This window comes from Ornithodoros turicata, chromosome 10 (assembly GCF_037126465.1).
Source record: "Ornithodoros turicata isolate Travis chromosome 10, ASM3712646v1, whole genome shotgun sequence".
NCBI classification, from domain to species: Eukaryota; Metazoa; Arthropoda; class Arachnida; order Ixodida; family Argasidae; genus Ornithodoros; species Ornithodoros turicata.
In genome coordinates this window covers 30,012,815-30,035,571 of record NC_088210.1, presented here as the reverse complement: position 1 = coordinate 30,035,571, position 22,757 = coordinate 30,012,815, and the positions used below count along the sequence as shown (strand labels likewise).

Here is a 22,757-nt window from a genome sequence, read left to right as displayed (position 1 = left end):
GCCACACTTCTAAGGGTGAACTGCATCGGGCCCCTTCTAAGGACAACTTCTGCTGACTGCACTGGACAAGTCGACAAGTTACCGGACAATCGATACCGGACAAGTCACATCTGCGAAAAAAAAAAAAGTCGGATGGGTACGAAATGATATAAGTACAAAATAAACGAGACATGTATAACAGTAGTCGGAGTGTTAAGTGAAAAAAAAAAAAGTTATTTATTATGAAATAAACTAGTTAATTAAAAAGCACTAAGGGAAATTACATTCAGTCTACTTTACGGCGGAGGCTCCGCCTTCGTCAGGACACAAGTGTTAAAGTAGTAGTAAAAGTATCAAGTATCACTTAATACTCTTGTTCTGACGAAGGCGGAGCCTCTGGTGTAACGTAGACTGAATGTAAATTTCAGTTAGCGCGTTTTAATTATCTCGTTTATTTCATAATGAATTCCTTCTTTTTTTTTTCACTTAGCACTCCTACTACTGCTATCCACGTCCCGTTTATTTTGTACTTATATCATTTCGTGCCCATCCGACTTTTCCCCTCTTACAGTATATATGAAAGAGTATATGAATCTCGAAGAGTTTCGAACTCCTGGAGAGCCCGAAATTACCAAGTTTTGCGGATTCTTTTTCAAAATTCGTGGAAACGCATAATGCTCACTGGCAGCATTCATACGGTCTGTTTTTTTAATTCCGCGTTCGCGCCTCGAAACAAATGTGGCTATTGAGCTGCATACAGACGTATGGACAGATGGAGAAAGGACAACAGGAAGGACCGACAGCAAGTTGTGCCGACAACCGAGTCTTTCAACGAAGCTGATTTATAATACGAAATAAAATAAATCGCACTTATTTAATCACAGAGTTGCACTTTTAAGGCCAGCCCATTGTAACGCGTATGATATGTTCCCTATGAAGAAGGGGGGAAGTATTATGTTTATTCCAAGAAAAAGGGAAAGTAGAAAAAGGGAAAGGTCAGTCAAGAAGACGGGTATTAAAGATGGCCACTAAACTCATGTCCGCTACATGCAACCTCACTCGGGTCGCTGTCCAATTTCTGGATCGTAATCAGTTCTTGGAAAATGCACGAAAGAAGAACACTACGTACACGACGCACGTAGCAATTAACGCCAGTATCTCTCAACTGAAACCCGTAATCTGATGAAAGGTCGAGCTCTTCCAGAACACGATATATATATATCTTGAGCGTCAAACTGACTATTACGGATTGCGGGCGTCACTTACAAAGACTTTCGCAGCCCGTCTGAAGCAGCCCGTTCATATACAATAAAAAAGGCATTACCACATCATAACGAAAGCCCTCTCGACGAAGGAGACATAATTCTGGGACCTTTGACCGTAATATATTCCCTCCCTGCGGAGCTCCGAGTGGTATGATTTGAATTACCTCGCGTGTGTCTTTTCTTTCGGAAAAAAAATTTTATTGAAACACTTTACGAGATTTCCCATCGTTATTTTCGTATCTTTTTACTTCTGGGAGTTCAATAAAAGGGTTGAATTCAGGGATGAAGTACAAATCGATAAGGCACAACCTCCCCAGTGACAAAAAAATAAAAAAAGAGGAAGTGAATTCGACGGCAGAGCCCGGTTCCCATCCAGGCATCCAAATGAACCTAATGAAGTGTCCATTGGGGTGGAAAGATCAGTGCGATCTCTTTGTCAGGCTCTGAAAGTGACAGAAAATGCTCACCAAGGCATGGTTTCCGCAAGGCCGTTCTAATACGTCCTGTTCTTTATTTCTTTTTTCTTTTTTCGGGGGGAGGGGGGGGGCATGTCGAAACCCTCATTATTGATCCGCGCCTCGTTGTAATACGCGTTATTGGACATGTCTCTTATTCGGATATTCGAAAGTTTTATATAAGGTCGCTCTCGTTCGGGAAGAGAAATCGCGATAACGGCTCTGCTCGTGGCGGCGCTTGTTGTGGCGCAGAGTTTTGCATTCGCGATAGCAGCGGATTGCCGTCTCTGTATTGTAAACAGGGGCCTTTGTCTTCCTTCCCAAGTGGTTAGGGAAAGTGTAGTTCGTTCAACATCAGTTCTTTCATGTTCAAAGTGTAGTTTGTTTGTTGAAACTGTTCCGCGTCGCTTTAGCAAAGTTGGAGGAGTTCGGAGCAATGGAGAATGCATGATTTCGTCTTTTATTTATGTATTTATTAAATATTTCCGTGTTAGCACCGCGAATCAACTGTAGCTGTGAGCGGCGAACAGAGGTGAACAGATACAGAGGGTACATGGGGGGTTAGTGTGCGTCATGCGTCCTGGGACGACTTCAGGGGAAACTGCGCCGACATTCCGTCTGGAAAGTCTTCGGAAAACCCGGGGAAAACCTCAGACAGCACAGCCGGTGATAGGGTTCGAACCCGCTACCTCCCAGTCTTAAGCGAATCCAACCATCGGCTGTGCTGTTCTGGGTTTTTCCACGGGTTTTCCGGCAGATTTTCTCAGACGAATGTGGGCACAGTTCCCACTGAAGTCGGCCCAGTACGCATACTAACCTCCGCCTTTCCCCCGCCTCCTTCCTGCTGTCCTCTATCCATCTGTCCATGTCTGTACGCGTCGTTCACAGCCACAGTTACTTCGCGGCGCTACAACGAACGATGTATTTAATGTATTTACGTCACGATGCGTATTCTTGCAAATTAATCCACAAAACTTATTCCATGCAAGACAATTAGTAGGAAGAATGCGAAGTGAGGGATCAAAGGGTGTAAGGCACCCTTTTTTTGTTGTTGTTGGAGGCTAACATGAGATCAGGGGACACAGTATCTAGAGAAGAAGATACTGGAAGCCTCCTTCAGAAGCCTTTCATTATACAGTCAGTTTCTCTGGCTTCACGCTAGTATCATGTTACGATGGACAAAGAACCGCAGTTAGAAATCCCCCTTCCCAAGTGCTTCACTACACAGCATGTTCAACTGAACGTTCCAATAAATATCACTTGCTTCGGCCAATGTAATGAAATACGTAGGTCTCATTCGTGCACATGATTTGACTGACGATTGACGAGCTTGCTGTGATAGTCTTTACGAGCTGTAGCACTTTGATCGAACGGAGTAAATACGAGGTGATAAAAATCTGTTTTTGAACGGAGCACTATGGGCAAACCTCTTTATCACCTTCAAGATACGTGAGATGTGGTTGATAGAACGAAATTTATTTATTTATTTATTTCGATAAACCGCAAGGGTCCGGAGGACATTACTGTAATATTGAAATTGTGTAAAAAAATTATTGAAATATTGTGTAAGAACTTGTAGAAACCGATTAGCTTTTGGGACTGGTATTAGAATTCGATTAAATTACGGTTATAGAAGAAAAATGACTTGTATTGACTTCCGTTGTTCTTCCATCGGGAAACAATCTGACTGAGACAATATGGCTGAGCTAATTCTACCCCATTTTCGAGTACGCTTCTCTTGTGGAATAATGTTTTAAACTGTGTTCCAAACATTGTTCGTGCTTGTCCTTTCTGTTCCTAGTCTTCCTCTCGTATTCCTTATGGATGTTGTCGTGAGCTATTGACCCGCGCTTGGTTTTTGGCTATGCTCCGAGGTTTGAGGCTCACTACAGGAATTGACATTGTCCCGTACTCGATCCCATTCAGGGTCAGGGGTTTCTCTTGCTTCTTCCTCGTCCACGCCAATCGACGTCTCAGTGTAGTACGATAATGCGAATAGATATATAACACAAGCCAATACATGCGAATAGAACCCCGTTACGTCGCATTCAGTATTACCATGGCCTTCCGTGCCACCTCCGTTTCCCACTCTCCGCTATTGATTTAGAGCTAGTCCTTTTTACTTTTGTTCTTTTACTTCTTTAAATTTCGGACTTTATTACTTGACAGTGCCTCAACGAAAACCTGAATTTAGCAGCAGACGTCCTAATAAAAAAAAAAGTACACGCGAGGCGACCGCTTGGGATTGAAAGGAAAATGAACCTATACAGTGAACCCTCGTTATTATGACCACGGTCGTCCCCGAAAATTTTGGTCACAACGCGGAATTGTCACATTAACGGGGGGATTTGCAGAGGTTTCATTGCATTTTCCCCCAGGAGCACGGTCGTAAAGAATGTGCGTCAGATTATCGGGGGTCATATTAACGAGAGTTCACTGTACACGATTATTCGCTCGGGTATTCGGAAAATTCGAATACTACTCGTACAACTCTAATAAACTCCCATGGAGCTTCCGTGCAATATCGGCACGTTTTACGCAACTGCACTTAGAAGATCAACACGCTATACCCATTGAGCAAGGCGTGCCATTGAGGACGGTCCCAGGTCCATCCATATTAAAAGGGCGGATCCGGAAACAGAGTCTGTGGACTCACGTGGCGACGGCTATAAAAGGAAGGACCAAAATACAAGACCCGCCAGCTAGGAATATTACAAAGACGGGGAAGATGATCCGACGTAGTTCCGGCCCGTTAATGAAAAGGCCTGCGTCGTAAATGGAAGAGCAGTCGGTCCTTGTTGGAAGACATTCAGAATGGTTTTGATGCCTTCCTCAATACGTGGCTGTAATGCTGAATGAGGAATGCGTTCGTGTGTTTGAAGAATCTTTGCGCCCATTAAATACGGCGCCCTCTGTCGTCGGTAATGCAAAATGTTAAAGGGGTTACAGGGGTTTCGTAGCTACCACCAATTTCCACTTTTTCTGCTCTCGCCAAAGTCCCCAACATTTCCTTTCTTGCTATGCCATCGCAACCCGGAGCCTTCATTAGCACGGTACAAGCCACAAATGAGCTACCCTTCTCCGTTAGAAGGCGGAGACACTAATTAGTCACATTAGTGACGTCCCCGAATATAATGATTCGTTCGACAAGAAACATGAACAGAAAGTATTGCCGCTGTTTTCGCTATTGTTATTCGACTAACGTGCCTTCTTGTTGCCCAAGCTGTCGGGATACTGTTGGGGTGTATTGGCTTGGCTTGGCTTGGTCATGTCAAAGAGCTCTTCCGGAACGTGGCAGAAGGGAAGGAGGCGAAGAAGGCCCGTGCTCGACGCCTCCTCTGCCTCCTTCGCTGTACCGTGTACTCACACGAGCGACATCCTCACGGAAGATCCAGTGCAAGAACAAGCAGAAAACTACTTAGGGCTGAAATTCCGGTGCCGAAATATCGGGAGTGGTGTACCGCGCACTTAGCAGACGACACTTAGCAGATGACACTTAGCAGACGACACTTAGCAGATGACACTTAGCAGATGACACTTAGCAGACGACACCGTCAGCGTTTCTTCCTGTCGTCTGCTACGGAATAACTATAGTGGCTGTGCCGCAGGATATTCCCCACGGATAGCAGTGTACGTGAAGACACCACGTTGAGCGCTTGTGCTCACGTTACAGCAGAAAGTCATGACGTTTTTCGAATCTTTCGCTGGAGTATATTGATAATGTCACCCGTCCGTGTAAATACACGGATATGGTCAACACGATGCCTTCGGCTTCAGTCAATGGTCGCATATGGATTTCAAGAACGGAAAGCCTCTGGATACGAGTGGCTGCTCATGCGACTGATGACGGCTTGTTTCGACAGCAACGACCGCGCAGAGAATCGTTATGATTGGCTAACGTTGCATTACGATCAGGACTTGTTTAATTGAGGTGGCTTTCGGATTGCAAATAGAAGTCAGTCACGTGATGTCTTCTCTAGCTTTCTGCTTGTCTGAATAGTCATTCGAATATTATTTTCGGAAGTCGCGGTAACGTGCGTTCATAGCTCCAATGTGGCACTAGTAGAATGTATTAAATGCATTTATTAAATATATATTCTGACCATTACAAAGCTGGCGCTCAGTCTCTGTTGATACGCCCTCACGCGTTCCTCTTTCCTCGAGTATCCTTCTTGAAGCCTGTTTCTTTTCTTGTCTTCATATGTTAGCATTTTCTCGCCTGATTTTCAACACGCTGTGTCCATGCCACCGTCATGACACATTTTATCCGCGACACAGTATCCGTCTACCAAGGGGTCGCTGTCGACAAATTTTACGAAGAAGATTTTACGGAAGTCTCGCACGTACTGTCGTATTTCTCGAAAACTACACCGAACACCCTAACGAGAGCGTGAAATGCAAGCGCGGACAGAAAGAACGCTTAAGTCGAAGAAGAAGGAGGGGATGTAAATGACATCTCGAGGACGTAATCGCTCCTCTCGTAAAGATCTCGAGGGGACCTCATGACAGGCCAAATTGCTACTTCCAGGCAAGACGTGATAGAATGGTGTATCGAGTTCGCGGAAAATGGGAATATGATATCGCGTGATCAGACATCACTCGCATTTTTTTCCCCTCATCTTCTGTACCTTCTTTTTTAATGAGATGTCGCGCGCCTTTTCGTTTTTCTCAGTGACTTTCTTTATCTTGGAGAAAAGTCTGACACCTTTTGAGCGTTTATCGTCGTCTAAATTTGTATCGCTTTTCGGTGAGACGGGCTGTCTACTTCGCTCTTCCGTCGTCCGAACAGTTTGCAGTATTTTTTTATTTTGCAAGACAGGGATTTTATGTCATGTCAGGGAGGCGGAAAAAACACCGTAGGGTTGTATTACAGCCACATCTGCTGACGTTTCCGGGTATTTTACATTTTCGGCGGGTAATTTCAGAGGGAAGTGTGTTTGGGGGGGGGGAGGGGGGTCGGAGGTTGTGTTAGAATTCTGGCATGGAGGTGTTGAACATTAGGCGCCGTACACATATTTAAAAAATTTTTCTGCATGGAATGAAGGAACTGAACGTTCTTAATTTTTTTTTCGTCACTGCTGTCACCAAGCAATCACCAAGCAACTACGAAGATTTAATTAAAAAGAAAATCGTGGCGTGTACACAAAGCAACACGGCTTGCACCAGCGTTAGAATATTTAGTGGGATCAGCATGTTAACGAGAGTGGTGACGTCCGTTCACAATATATCGCATGTCAACATCCCTAGTTATTAAATTTGCTGAGGGTCTTGGTCTCGTCTATTTTTATCGTCCCGAATCTCTATTACGCAAGATACGACTTATATTTCCTTCAGATTTGGACCAATTTCTAGAATACCTGACCTATAGCGTCTCGTGTGCCCTTCTCAACCACCGTTTCCTCTTTCAGCCTCTCGACTTACTGCTCTTTTCCCTCCCCCTTCTTTTCATGACCCTTACTCAACAAGACGCGACGCATTCGTCGGCGAGCCTCCATTCGTGCAACTATCAGGACTCCCCATCGAGAGACTTACCAACGTGTGGCAGAAACTGATATCTGACGCACCAAATTGGGAGACATTTGGTCGCCGTTCCTTCTATGTGAAGGTATCTTGTCGACACCGTTGCTGGCGAATGCTTCTGTTTACTTGGTCTTCATTGCACCGCGTCTGTTTAGCTTTTTTTTTTTCGTTATCTGCATCGTCATTTCTAGGCTTAGCTTGGACGTGCTCGGAGATTGTGTTTCACAACTGCGCGGATAGCCATCGCTTTTGCAATACCCTAGAGATGTACCCTGAGGTTAAGGGAGAACGATGAAGGTAACAATAAGACTTGCGCATACTATGTTCAATACGAGTGCGTGAGACAAAAAAAAAAATATAAAGTGAATGAAAAAGAAAGGGGACACATAATGGCACAGTCCCAATTGTAGCAAAAAAAGAAAAAGAAAAAGATTGGCAGCATCTTCTCGCGTTGTTCTAAAGGCGTTTAATTAAATGTGCTGGCTTTTCGTGCCACCGGTGGCAGTAAATGTTTGATCACATGGTCACTGTCACGTGGTCCTATAGAGCTACACACGTGACATTTTGTGTACAGTGAATATTGCCCACGTAAATCGCACCGCACCGTCGGCACTTAGCGAAATTTCCCCTATGATGTAGATCAAATGAATCTGTACGGACGTTCCTTACGATGACGGTACAGCAAAAATGTGGAGATGTACAGACGTGATTCAACGTCAGGCCGAGACGTACTGCTTGAATGAGCGTCACATAGCGAGTAGAATTTTAATACGAAGCCAGTCTGCCGATAGGTGGCTGCCCATGCCTCCGAGCACTTTCAGTATGTAAAAAAAAAAAAAGAAGGAGAACAGTCTCACGTCGAGTTTCCCCAAGACTTTCGAGTCTGCACTACTCCGAAATTCCCTCCATACAGCTCCGAATAGTCCCAAACAACAACAACAGCAACAACAACTTAATTATGAGATGATGGATTGGGAGTTTCACCGCGATGGGCGATACTCCATCCCATTGCTGGTGGTGATGCGGGGAATGAAATAATGAGCCCCTTCGCAATAAGGATCGAAGTCCTGTGGTATCCAGAAAGGTCAACGAAGCTTTGAGGTCAGAGCGGTGGTGGGCTGGATAGTCTCAAAACTCCGCACAAACTTCCGCGCAGTTAGTCCCGAAAGGGAGGAATCGTTGTGGCAACGCATCTGCTCCCCAAACGAACTAAAGTTTATCACTGTTTCCTTTATAATGTGAAGTCTTGGGTATGCTCGACGTTTTCGACTCAAATGTATATTTATGTTTATGTACTCAATAACTTCATCAAGCGGTTTCCCGAGATCAGTGATGCACGCGTACTGTGCTTTTAGCAAGTCGTCATCAGTCATCATTGGCGAGGTACTCACGCGTTTTCACTCACAAAAATATGGACTGGGCATTTCATTTTGGACATTACTCATGCACGTGTGGAGGGTGTTTGATATAGGGTTTGCAAGAGGGACCAGCAAATATGTGCAGTTTTGGAAATTTCCATGCCAGAGCAGTCGCTCCGCGAATCACTCCTAGCCTGTCTTCCATGATGGTGCCTTTTTGATGGATGATACAAAAATTCTCGTCGCTACAGAGATGGGTTAGCGATGGCTGGGAATGTTTTCAGCCGAACATGAAATCGATGATCGTGTTTAATACTCTCCAAGGTGTGGCTGCTGCTTTCGAGCACGCGTTGAAAAGTTCTCAACATTGGCGCGTTTTGAGCTTCAAGGTCGCGAAACACACGCCTTTTATATAGTAAGCGCACCAACTGATTTCAAAGAATGTAATACCAAACGCGAAATTTTCTACCTAGCAGTCTTGTACAACGCCCCATAGTTACAGTCTTGTAATAATACCTTTTACACCTTGTACAAGAAGAAGAAGGAGAAATTAGCGGTCTCCCTGCTGATGCAACCAGGGGGTTAGTGACAGGACCGGGGGCGCAGAATATGTTTATCGAAAAAAAGAAAGGGAGGAAAAGGTTAGTCAGGGGCAGGTCGACCTGCTATTCCTTTAAAAAAAGAAAAAGGAAAACGCGCACACACACACACACACACACAAGTGGGCGTCGTCACTACTACAGAAAAAAAAAAAGGAAAAGACGGATGGAGGATGAAGGGTGGAGATGCGTAGAGGGTGCGTGAGTTCGTCGGGGAATGCAAAGTGTTAGAGGGGACAACCAGGAGTAATGTGATGGCATAGTTGAACTGATAAGAAAATGGAAACAACGCAAAGAATTCAGCAATTTCCTGCCTACAGAATAAGTAATAGTCGTTTCTTCTTGACAAATTGTGCCGCAAGATTGCCACAAGATTTTTATAGCTTCGCATATTTTAATTCAAAGGGGGTATTCTCATTTAAACAAATAGAATATGGACGTAGGAGTGTGATGAGAAAGCATAAAGTGCAGTCCCCACACTCTGTGACATTTACTTAGTCCCATGCATTTAGCCTCGAAAGGAACGAATGGCTGTGGCGGTGGATCTAGTCCCCAAAAGTACTCCCTCTTTTCTCAGAGAAACCGTGTAATCTTTCTTCTAATTTCTTTCGTTCCAACAGTAGGGAGTTATTGTACGCGAGTTTTTTTTTGTGTGTTAACCCTCATTATGAAACACTTTCCCTGCTGCCCAAGTAAGGACACATTCTATCAAGTAAGACAAACACTAAAGAGAAAAAAAGAATTTATGTAGGAGAACTCATGTCGTGAACAAGTCTTTGCCAATACCACTTTTCGTCTGTCTCTGGGCTAGGAATTTTCTCTATCGAACGTCTTTGTATAGATATATATAGATACTCATGGAACGATGCGACAGCACCAGAGGACACGTGTTTCGCCGTGTTTGCGGCTCGTCGGCTCGGGGTAGCTGCGCATCGTTCGGAATTGGCAAACCAGGGGTCACTCAGCGAGCGATATACACCTGGGTGGGTGACTGAGCACTCCTCAATGCCACAGTGCAAGCCAGTGAATTATAATGAGGGGAAAAAGGCCATTAAAGAAGCAAGTAAATGACGCTAGACGTGTTTTTAATTAAAAATTAAAAATTTTGAATTAAACACACGTCTAGCGTTTTTAATTTTTCTTTGCCTTTTTTATTGTTTAATTTTTCTTTTTTAAATTTTTAAACTTTTCTTTCTAGTTTTTCTTTGTTTTTAATTCAAAATTAAAATTTTGAATTGAAAACACGTCTAGCGTCATTTACTTGCTTCTTTAATGGCTTTTCCCCTCATTATATATATATATATATATATATATATATATATATATAAATGAAAAAAAATAGCCGGAGCTCTTTGGCTGCACGTATAGCATATGTTTGTAACTCAAACATATATATATATATATATATATACCGGACCACAATCTCGAGGAGTGCTCCTCTGTACTGAGCGAACACTTAATTCACTTCACTTTCTCTTCCTATAAACGGTTACCACAATTCTCCTACAACGTTTCATTGTACGCCAGTATACCCGCCTCTACCTGTCGGTCGCGACGTAAACACTCAATTATTATTATTATTATCTACCTGTCGGCGATTGTGTAGCTGCTGTTTACGTAATGCGAGTTTTGGGCTCCACGTTGTGCGGCGACAGCTTGCTCCGAGTTTAGAGGCCTTTATTTAGGGAATCCGTCATATACTATTTAGGCGTTTCATCGAATCTTCTCTATAGGGAGAACGGTTTGCCTTGTGCGCATGTAAGACTATAGTGCTACAATTATGTACTTCCCAACAGCTGTTTCACATCGCAGAAACCCATCGATTCTGAGCCGCCGGAGAACTGAAGCTTATGGTAATCATGATTCATTAATAGTCGCCTTGATGTTAGGCACTTTTAATACTGGGAGCACGGCAGTGATGGGCAAAGTACCTCGTAATTGTACTTAAGGCAAAATGGGAAGTGCCCAGCATCATTGGTACTTTAAGTAGAGTACGAAGCACCACACTGCAAAAGTGTTTACAGTAAAGTTTACAGTAAAGTACAGTAAAGTGTTTACAGTACACGTATATTGTATAGTTACCGCTCGTTGGTGGGAGCCAAGGTGGTGCTGAAGACTGAGAGGTGATGGGTTCGAATCCTACCACCGGCTATGCTGTCTCAGGTTTTCCCTGGGCTTTCCGAAGACTTTCAAGACGGATGTCGGCACAGTACCCCCTGAAGTCGGCCCAGGACGCATACTAAACCCCTCCTGTCGCCCACTCCTTCCTGCTGTCCTCTCTCCAGCTGTCCACATCTGTACGCCGCTCATAGCCACGGGCTGTGTCGCGCGGGTCGGGGTGGTACATTTTTGTGGACGTTTTTCACATTTCATCCTCATTTTTGCTTGTCCACATTATTAGCACCATCATATGTTCGCATTTATTGACAAACTTTAAAGAATAACGATTTTTAAAGAACGCTTTACGCACAGCGCTATTGCAGTACACTGTTAATGAGAAAAAGAGCAAATTGGGCAGCAATTACAGTATCTAGTATACCCTAGATTGCAATTACTCCTCATTATATAACCTAGCCCCGAAATTTACTCCAAAGCGCTGCAAATGCTCCCTAAACTCCGCATGAAGTGTGCATTTACTCCGGAGAGGGACTGGCGTTTGTGGCGACACATCTAGTCTCTACTCTAGTGCTTTTTTTTTAGAGCTACCGGCTATTTAAATGTTTTATAAATGTACGACTTTCCTTTTACTGTGGTTTACACCTGAATTTTTTTCACACTTGTTCACTCTCACCATTTACATGTCACATGGTTATCTTTATGTTGTACATATTCATGTATCGTATGTTGTACTTTTACACCAGAAGAAATGTAGTCTGCTACATGAAAGTTAGTGTCCAACAAAGAAGAAGTGATCATCGTGGGTTCTCTTTTGTACTGAATTTGTAAGGTAAATTGGCTTTAACTTGAACTGTTACAGTTTTAGCTTGCCACACATATCACTGTTTTCGCCCACTATAGCGTTAGTTGCTCGTGCGCCATAACAACTGCAATCATCATCATCATCAGCAGCAGCAGCATCTAGTCCCCAAGAAGACTAAAATTCCCTCTTTGTTTCCTGATAGTGTATATTACATTGATTGATTGATTGATTGACTGATTATTTAAAAGAAAACCAGGGAGAAATTGACATTAATTATATTACATTAAGACGGGCCATCCTGGGATGCCATGCACAATTCAGCCTTACTATTGAATGATTCTAATTGATTTAATCTACCCCAAATTACCGCAACACGTTTCTAACCAGTACAGCCCCAATAATCCCATTTGCTCACCAGCTTCCGTGGCTTTATGGTTGGGATGATCGCTTTCCACGCCGAGACTGGGAGATGACGCGGGTTCGAATTCCCGAACCGGCTTTGTTGTCTGAGGTTTTCCCTGGGTTTTCCGGCAGACTTTCCAGACGAGTGTCGGCACAGTTCCCCCTGAAGCCGGCCCAGGACGCATACTAACCCCCATGCCCCCCACTCCTTCCTGCTGTCCTCTCTCCATCTGTACACTCTAAAAACAGAACTTCACCGCATAGCACGCTGTGCGCCAACCATTGCCACGAATGATAGCGTTATCGCTTCTGATTCGCCGAGAGAGAAGGGGGTACGCTTTTTTGTGTCAATTATTATCGTGTATCTAAATTGACAGAAAAAGGCGCCCTGCCCCCTCTCTGTTGGAATCAGAAGCGATAACCCTATCAGTCGTGGCAGTGGTTGGTGCACAGCGTGCTATGCGGTGAAGTTCCGTTTTTAGAGTGCACGCCGCCACAACTGTGCACAGCCACAGTTGCAGTTGCAGCAACTGTGTCACAGTCACAGTTGCATCGCGGCACAGACACGGAATAAAAAAAACTCAATTGATTGAAGCAAAAAAAAAAAAAACGTATGAAGGAAAGAGAGAGAGTCCCATTTCGACTGACGCGTCATGTTCACAACCTCTCCTCCTCCCCCATGTTTTTAGCTTTTATTCATTTCCCCTCAGTTGTTAACGTAGCAACATCCCAGAGGAACCCTTCCCCGTCCGCACTCTCCCTCGCCACTCTCAAACTTGCACCATACATTATCACGTCGGCAACAAAGACACTTTGACACAATGCATCTTCCTGCCACACTAAAGTTCACTCTGTCAGTGTCTCTTGTTTCTCAGCGCAATGTTGTCGCTCTCCATCACTTGAGGTACTCGTTTTAACGAAAGCACTCCAGTTACAACAGTCGAGGAAACTTTACTTGTCACGCGCCAGCGGAATTTATGAGATCTTTCCGCGTCTTAACACGTCGCACCGTCGGGGTCTGTGAGGGTGTTAAGTGCCAGCCCGCAGTTCGTAATTCATTGCAATAGTGTTGAGCCGCTCGTCTTCTTCATTCTGGTCGCAACGATTAAAAGGAGGAAGGGCAGCGAGTGTCGTGTGCGTGCTGTTTCCGCGCTGGCAGCTATCGCGTGTTGTTTTGTATTTGCTGGCTTGTATCTCCCGTGGCTTGTAATCTCCCAGCTCCCGTGGCTCAGTGGTTAGCGTGCTGGCCATGTCACGTCGAGACTGGGAGGTACCCGGGTTCCAATCCCAGTGCCGCCTGTACTGTCTGGAGTTTTTCCTGGGTTTTCCTCAGACGCTTTCAGACATATGTTGGCACAGTTCCCTTAGAAGTCGGCCCAGGACGCACATTCCCCCAGGGCGTGAGTCGTGACGTTGCCCCCATACGTGAGGCCGACAACGGCAAGCCCTATCACCACCACCACCTCTAATCTATTTTAATGCCTCCGCATTTTTAACACCATCACCACCAGGCTCATCGTGCAAAAAAAGGCGCCGTCCGTTGCAACGTAAGACGGCGCCCTAGCAGTGTGTCAGTATACAAGGGGAGATATATACCGGGTGTCCCAGTTAAATCCCTGGACTAAATAATTAGCGAACCGGTGCACCAATCGAATAACTTTCTTGTTTACAAGTATCTGTCTGATACCACGTACAAGCTGCTCCCCGTGTGAACGAGTGGGAGGCGCACATTATTTAAATAAAAATTCAAACGAGTTTGGTGAAAAAACATCACTTTTAAAGCAGGGCGCCGTCGGCATTAAAATGGGCAGCACCACTATGGGACAGGGCTCGCGTATAGTGTCATGGGGCTAGTCTTAACAGCCAGTACGGGAGAAGAGCGAGTGTGATGGATTACATTATCTGGCGGAGGAGGGAGAGTGACGTCCAGCCATCCTGTCTGCAGCGCAGTAATATTTGGAGAGCTGACAGACTAGATTTCTTTTCCTTCTTAAGGCGGACTCATGCGATCTGGATAACGTTCGCTTCCCGAGTGGGTTGGCTGCACCGTCCCAAAAATTGTTTTCTTCGCTTTGCTTTTCTCGCGCGTTCTGGGGAAGTGTGGTGCCAGCGTGGAGAACATGCTAGCAAACGACAAGGTCATTAATTTCATTCGCAGGGATCTGGAAAACTGAGACAAGCTTGTCGAATTTGTTGATTGCAATCATTTTCCAGACTGCAACTCTAGGGAATGACATCATTTTGGGAACCCTGCGAACAAAAATTTCCCGTAGACTTTCTTCAGAAGTGGGTCGTCTTAGGTCCGCTTACTTCTCTTTATTGTTGAAGTGCATTTTGCAAACAACAATAACTTTTAGAGGTTAAAAACCCAATTACATTTCAGTATAGTCGACAAGCGCGTCTTGTTTATCAAGTCATATGATTGTGCGATTGTGCAGGGTGGCACAAGTGCTGACGAAGAACTGGAGTTTTCTGCGACGTCTGAGAACGAGGGTGATGCGTACACTGCGGGCGAAACGGCGAAGCGGAACTTGGCCGCCCTGGCACGCAATGGGCGCCTGCCCAGGTTCCACTACCACAAGAAGCTGAGCCCTGGGGGCCGAACCGCTTGGGTTGGTGACCAGGCGCTTCAGGCGGACGCAGCGGAAAAGCTGGGCGTCGTCGAGGCGCTGGGCCGCCTCTCCGAGGCTGCCATCTTTCCCTACATCGGCCCTCATAGGTGATGATGGACACAATCCTTCAGCTCATGAGATTTTTCTTACGCAGCCAGCAAGATTCATACAGAGCGTACACCTGCCATCAGGGTTGACGAGGTCGAAAGTCGGGCGGTGCAATGGCAATCTGTAAAAAAAAACTGATGCGGTGAATTTTCTTTCGTTGTTGACCTTTCTGCTCCAGTGCTTCCCACTGAGACGCAGGTTGCAAAATTTTGACACAGAAAGTCTATGATAGTTGTAAGAACTTTGCCGACATGTCATCCGTGAGGAGTGTCTCGTGAGATGACCAGCGACATTGCACTCTAAAAGCAGATACCACGCTCCCAGCCAATCGTCATCTTGAATGACATGGTTCTTTCCCCTGATTTGCTGAAAACGGGGGCGTACGCTATTTTTGTGGCAATTATGAACTGCGTAATGCCACAAAAATGGCGTACGCCTCTCCCCCATTTACATCCAACCGAGCCGGAGAACATTGTCATTCGGGATGATGGTTGGCTAGGAGTGTGCTATGCGGTGAAGCTATGCGGTAGAAGCTCTCTTGGCTGCCGGTACGGTAGCATTGACACAGTTAGAGCCAAACCTGCTTTTAAGATAAAGGTTTTACCATGACATGTACTTCTGTCATGTCACGCGGTACCGTAAACTCCCTCACTGTGCCTCAAGTCGCAACATTCTGTTTGCTTCAATAACGGCGTAGGTTGGTGCGGCGCTTGTTCCCGTCTTGCAGGTTTTCCTTCCTGCACTCGATGCGCATGCGCAGGGACGTATCTTCTCAGCAAGATAACCTCACTAACCTCGACAAACGCAACGTCGCTGCACTCGCCCGCAACGGATGGCTTCCAGCAGGGTCTTCCAGAGGTCCCCGCTCTAAGGCTCCTTCAAAGACCTTCTACAGGAAAAGCTATTCAGACGACGTCGATGCCCGCGTGAGCGCGGAAGACCTCGAAGACGACTTGCGCGATTGCGTCGATGACGTCTTCGAAGTTCCAGTCCAGGAGAAGAGAAACTTGCAACACATGGCAAAGAATGGCTGGCTACCGCCCTATAGTTACCGTCGTGTCTGGGGCAGTAATGGTGCTGGAGGTAAGCAAATTCATCTAGGGTGGTCCGCTTAAAGTGCCACTCCGAACTCGGAAAACAGCGTTTATGTTATTTAGTACATGAAAAGAAGGTGCCTCGGGGATTCTATGCGCAAAATTTCAATATTGTTTACGAACGCTATGCATTTCTGTAAGTTTTTGAAGATCTGCTGAGCCTCCACAAGTTTCGATGACGCGAGGAGCGGGTGACGTAATCATAAGCCCACAATTTGGAAGGATGTCACGTTATTGAGGTGGCACTCGCCTTCTAGCAACGACGCCGGCGTCTGGTTAGGGTCACGTGATGGTGAAGTCACGTGACGCTGATCGAAAGAGGGGACAATGGGAGAGATGTCTTCTCCTTCCTTGTGTTTTCTCGAAGGTCGGAGCGATCGGAGGATATGTCACGTGGGAGTCCGCTAACGGAGTGCAAAAAGTGAGCCCCTCGGAGGAGTCGAAGGTACCAACGTTGCCAGACGAGAGCCGGGCGCTCCGTCGGAGCCTGACATGACGTCACAGTTGTGAAAAAGAAAAATTTCGCTAGCTTTCGCATCACGTAGAGCCGAAATATTTTGCAGGAATGTGAAGTGAGACAAGCAGATTTCGGTAACATAACCTTGGTAAGATTCTGAAGACACGAGATTTAGTCCGTAGTGGCACTTTAACGGATCTTGTGCATAGTCTTGTGTTGCACTGACTACAATGTTATACCTATTACGCGATGCCTATTAGCTCTGATTTCAAAGAAGCAAACTATTCGGCGTCGCAGTCCCTTAGCTAAGAGCAACGGCAATGTAATAAAGAGTACGCGGCAGGCAAACCTCACCTGTAGTCTACACCGGTAGTGTGCATGCCAGATAAACGCTGCCTGCGTACAGAAACGCCAGATCCACTCACTACTCGTCTAGTTAGGTGTCGAGACACTAAAAGGCGCCTAGGACAGGCTCGCAAAAAGCAGAGAAAGTGACAGCAAACTGCTCTCGTATCCGTGATGTCTGTGCCTCCCATGTGGTTTCAGCAGCTGGCGTCCTCGGCACACCTGGGCAGCAGCAACCTTCTGCCAACTCCGGACGACACCGACAGGCAAATGGCCGTTCAGCAGCTTGTTGAACTGCGCCACCCTGGGATACAGCACATCATGCTCCATCATCGCCCCCTTCTTCCCACGAAAAACCTTCCTCGAAGCATGCAGACCATACTCCATAGACTTCGCACTGGGTCTGCGTTCACCAACCCTCAACTATTCAAGATCGGCTCTAGGGATGACGCCTGCTGTGGCCACTGTCAACAACCTGAAACAATCGAACACGTCCTGCGAGACTGTCGAGCGTACCATTCTGCGCGCGAAGCCCATCTCCCTCGCTCCACGTCGGCCACGCTAGCGGACATCCTCTACCCCGGTGGTACATCTGCCGAACGGCTCCGCTAAAGCAAGAAAACCCCATTCTCTTTCTGCAGAAGGCAGGCCTTGCTCAGCGACCCATCTAATACTTGGCCCTCCCCGTCGAACTCATGCACCCTCTACGCACCTCCACACATCATCGTCCTTCTTTCTTCCGTCTTCTTTTCCATTCCTATTTTTTTTTGGCTATAGTCATGACGACGCCCACTTCTGTGTGGCCAACAACGACGAGCCGATCCTGCCATTACCTCCTTCCCCCTTCAGCACGTACAGCAAATGTCGTCGCTTTCTCCGGGTTCTTCCTGCACCACCACGGTCTTTCCTCTTGGTTCAGTACTCCGGGGCATTCCATCGTCGGCGAGCAAGTACATTATGTACAAATGTATTACAAGTGTGACGAGAAATCCCCAAGGGCACAGCACTGGCATCAGTGTTCTGTGTCCTGCGTGCCGATCTTGTAGGTAGGGCTGCAGTTCAACTTAGAGTGTCTTTAATTTTTTAATTAATATTTTTTTATGTAGAATAGCCAGCCGGCATAAGCCTGGCTGACACTTCCTCTTTTCTCATTTCTTTCTATTAAACAAACCCCCCCGACGTGTGTTCTTCCTCGAGTTAGGTAACTGAAAATTTCGTGGTCATTTTCGCCAGACCGATTCTGTTGGCATACTTTTTTTTTGCTGCGTTTGGAATACATTGCACGCTATGCGTCGACGTACCATGAGTTCCAGCGCCATAAACATTGCAAACAGTGGCGTCTGCATCGCCTGTCCCATCTTTTGGTTTCATAGGAGGTTCCCCGATGGACACCTGGCAAGAGACCCGACCCAGGCGTTCAATACGTCGATGCAGAACGTCATCATCATCATCATCCAGTGAGGCAACAGCGGCCAAGCGGAACTTGCCCTTTATGGCTCGCGTTGGGATGATTCCAAGGTCTTGAATCCTCTTTCAATGAAACTTCTCCGCTTCCATCTTCCCTGTACTTCGGTGTTTTCTGCGCTGCTGCTACTACCGCTATCTCCAACTCACATCAATTCAAATTAATTCAAATTCAAGTTTATTTAGGTTATTATGGTGTTAATATAACAAGCATGAGGAGGAACCAGAGGGAAGAGATCCCGGTTGAAGGTTCCTCGCAAGAATGAAAGAAAAATACTATATTCTGTTCTTTAGATTTTTACTTGTAACAACAGCTCCGATCAAAGTATATGCTCAAAACAGCGGTATCGGGGAATGACGCTTTAGGAAACCGTTCGCAACTTCAGATACGCGAGGGTCGTTTACAACGATCCCGCTTACAACAATGCGTCAGTTGTAAAACTGGTATCGGACAGTTGCGCTTCAGGGTGTAGTTCCCAACTACGGATCGGTTAGGGTCGTTTATTGCGATCCCGTTTATAACAATGCGACGGTTGTATCCAATTATATTTAGTTTTATCGTTACCACGACTGCCATTTCGTTTAATGTGTCATCCTGCTCATTAAGTCCTCGATACTCAGTAATCTCGTGAAAGCCGTTAAAAGTGAACAAGGACGAACAGCTCAGAGACGCAGGCTGTCAACAGGTTCAACACACATTTTTCCAACTTACCCGTTTCCACTTTCCTCGTGTTCCTGCACTACGTTCATTCACCTTCGTTACAAAGCGAAAGATTAAAGATGAATGATCTCTTGAGGGACATGGAAGTAGTAACAGCAGCTCACAAAGCGAAAGCCAGCTATATTTTTAGGTAGTGATATGTCAACGGCATCCATATTAGTAAACGCGCAGAGTGATATTTATTGATACGTGTTGCTATACCACCTTGTGTCTAAAAAAAAAAAAAAAATGTGGAATGGGAAGGCGTGATTCCCTCGCAAACATATATAGCTGAAGAGACGTCAAAGATCGCGTTTTCTGTTTGTGGGAAACAGTTGTAAAAATAGCACAACTGTCTTAGCATAATTTGTGTTCGTGTACGTGCTGGATCCTACCTATACTTGTGGCGACGATGGCTGTGAAGATACCAAGCAACGACTCCAAGCATGCTGTGCGACGATTTAAGAGTCTGTTATATCAGCATAGTATACCATATGGCTAACGCTAGGTCCTGTGTGAAACTGTCTGTATATAGGTTGGTTTCATTTTACCTAATAAAGCATATCACTGCTAGTGAACATGACTAAGTTTGACCTCATGCAGTTTCGTGCAACTGTTGTGTATAGCTTGTGGTTTGTTTTCCATTATGCATCAGGATCGTTAACAATTGTTCGGGTGTAGCGCATTGTGTAGCACATCCTTGCTGGTACATCTTTGTGTTGCTAATATGGTTTAGTGCATAGGAGAGATACCTTGAATGAGGCTGCCATTTCCATTGCACAGTTTCCTTGACTTTCTTTTTTAGTTGTCTCGCGACGTAAAACAATTAATTTTCAGTATCACCTTCTTTTTTTATTTTCAGATTTATTTTCGTTCTTCCGAGTTATTAACTGCAATGGATCATCACTTCTTCCACTTCACGTCTCAGGTGATTTAAACATATATATATATATATATATTGCGGAAAAATCAATGTCTCAGTACTTTTCTTTCTGTCCACTTTGTTTTCTTGACATGATCATGTCAAGTTTTAACTAACCTCCTCTATACCTTCTAGCACTCTTGTTTTCGCTCCATTATTTATTATTGATTAATATAGTGCTGAACGCATTCTTGTTCTACTTCTGATTTCGCAATTTTAAAAGAAAGATGGATGTAAAGCCTAACTATGAAGTATGCGTCTGTAGGAAGTCATCTGAAGATATCTGGAAAGAAAAGAAAAAATATAAATAAATGTAACTTTTGCATACGATGTCTGTTTTTCTTTTGTATGCCCTACCTACGCATACGTGTGTTGCAGTATTTGAAAACTTTTTCAGGAAGTTAAGGCGTCTCGATAGGCTTCTTAACGGGACGAACAAAGGTAGGTGATGCTGTTCTTTAGAATATATTTACAATATAGCTTGCAGTACAATTGCATATATTTCAAGTCATTTCCTTCTGATCTCACGCAGCTATAAACTTTCCTGAAAAGGTCGCTATCTTTAGCTAGTGAGGGTTTTGAACTTGACTACTGGCTCTCAGACGACAGAAACCTTAGTGCATGCAGCTGCGCATCAGACAGCGAGATCATGGACTCAACTGCAAAACCATGCCCCAAAAGACAGGCTGATGAACAGACGCACACTCTAAGAAAAAAAGGAGTGATTTTACTTCTTTTGGGGACTAAATACATTGCCGCAAAAAAATAGTCCCTTTCGGGAGCAAATGAGTGTCACAGAGTTGAGACTGCATTTCATGCTGTTCTAAGGTGTCTCAGTTACACAATTCGTGTGCATGCATGAAACTACTTTGAATCAAACCTTCCACCGCGATATATGGAGCGATATTAAATCTTGCGACATACATAGGGCACAATTTGCAAAGAAAGAGGCGCTAACTGTTTCTTACTCTGTGTGGCTGGAAAATTGCTAAGTTGACTGAGTTATACAGTCTTATGCCATCAAATTGACCAAGAGCACATATTTACGTAGACTGTTGCATTCGGAAGGCCATTTGCGAAGTGCAGTGACAATTTGCAGTCCTATAGGGAGTAAATGGCTGGGTTCGGGGACTATACTGGGGAGTAATTGCAGTCTAGGGGACTAGAAGTTGCAATTACTCCCCATTTTGCTCCTTTGTTTCTTAGAGTGCACTGGCGATCGGGTTTCGTTTTCGCCGGCCATGGCCAGGTTTCACCAACGCAGATTAACATTTGAAGCGAGATCAACGGCCCCTTAACTTGAATGTAATGTTTAACTCTGCTTCACTAACTGGAGTGCTTGATTGATTTTGTAAAAAAAAAAAAAAAAAAAGCAGATGTTATTCCCGAGCCACCCAGGACTGGCTACTCCAGGACGCGTTATTCAGAAAAGAAAAGGAAACTACACAAATCTATACACTTTGAAACGGAGTGGATGTAAAACACCACCACAAAACTGAAGTCATTGTCATCATGTCACCAACTAATGTCTGTAAAAGATGTGAGTGTTATCCTTTACCGTTACTGTTTTAGCAACCTTTGTGTTGGTAAAACCGCCACCATGACTGGACCCCTTGCCAAATGAGCGGCTGGTAGTTGGTTTTCTTTTACAAACCAATAAAAAAATCAGTTGGTATCAATTTGAGAAAAGAAGAAACAAGACTATTAAGCTTCGTAAGCCCACCTACATGCCTTAAAAACAGTCGAAACCCGGAAAACAACAGAAGCCTTACTTCTCAGAGAGCAAATTATCTACGGGTGTCCTCGGCTCTTACCCGGGGTGCAGAGTAGACGGCAAACTCCAAAGCCCAAGTTGCGGAAAATCAGGAAGCCCTGAAGACAATGCACCGGTCCGCCAACTTGCGGCTGCGATACAGCACCAGGTCTACAATTTCCTTTACAGCTGTCCTGGCTGTATAGTGGCCACAACCATGGTTGTTGACTGCGTCGTCTTTGCTAGTGATCAACTGCTCTGTAAATGGTAATAGTAGTGTGTACTGTTACTCTGCGTAGAACAGTTTCCAGTACGTACCAGCGCGCACCTCGTCGCTCGCAGATGCCTCGAGGCCCACCACTATGAGGTGGGCCTCGACTATCATCACCACTACATTCATTACGACTACATCACCGCTATATTCATTAGCACCTCAACCACCTTCATCTCCTAACTTGCCATCGCTCTACTACAGTACTGCTTTTCCTGGTACGACGTTAGTTATTTATGTTGCACGCCTTGCGCGGGCGAATACGGCAAGCAGTTACGTTACCACGACCATCACGATCATCATCAACATCAGTGCTATTTAGAAGTCGTAAGCAGCCAAAGACATTCGGTGGTTTAGATTATATCATGGACCGAGACCCATGGCTAGCCGCCGATTTAGACATACTCCTTGAGTTCTCGATCACTTTCTCGATGAGCTATAGCGGATTGCCTTGTCTGTCGTGGTGACATCACTGAACAGAGAACGATTAATTAATTAATTAAATAATCGTTCTCTGTGCAATGCGGCATCAC

At 45.2% G+C, this 22,757-nt stretch overlaps 1 protein-coding gene across 1 annotated transcript in view; it reads left to right on the top strand.

Moving 5' to 3' along the window:
• The window catches only part of LOC135370508 (uncharacterized), a 79,073-nt gene extending 58,546 nt beyond the window's left edge, over window positions 1–20,527 (top strand). The window contains exons 3-5 of the mRNA XM_064604272.1: window positions 14,937–15,217; window positions 15,946–16,301; window positions 18,488–20,527. Coding sequence (XP_064460342.1) covers window positions 14,937–15,217; window positions 15,946–16,301; window positions 18,488–18,639 — 789 coding nt within the window. The 3' untranslated portion in view covers window positions 18,640–20,527. The remainder of the gene's footprint in view (window positions 1–14,936; window positions 15,218–15,945; window positions 16,302–18,487) is intronic.
• The last annotated feature ends 2,230 nt before the right edge of the window (window positions 20,528–22,757 follow it).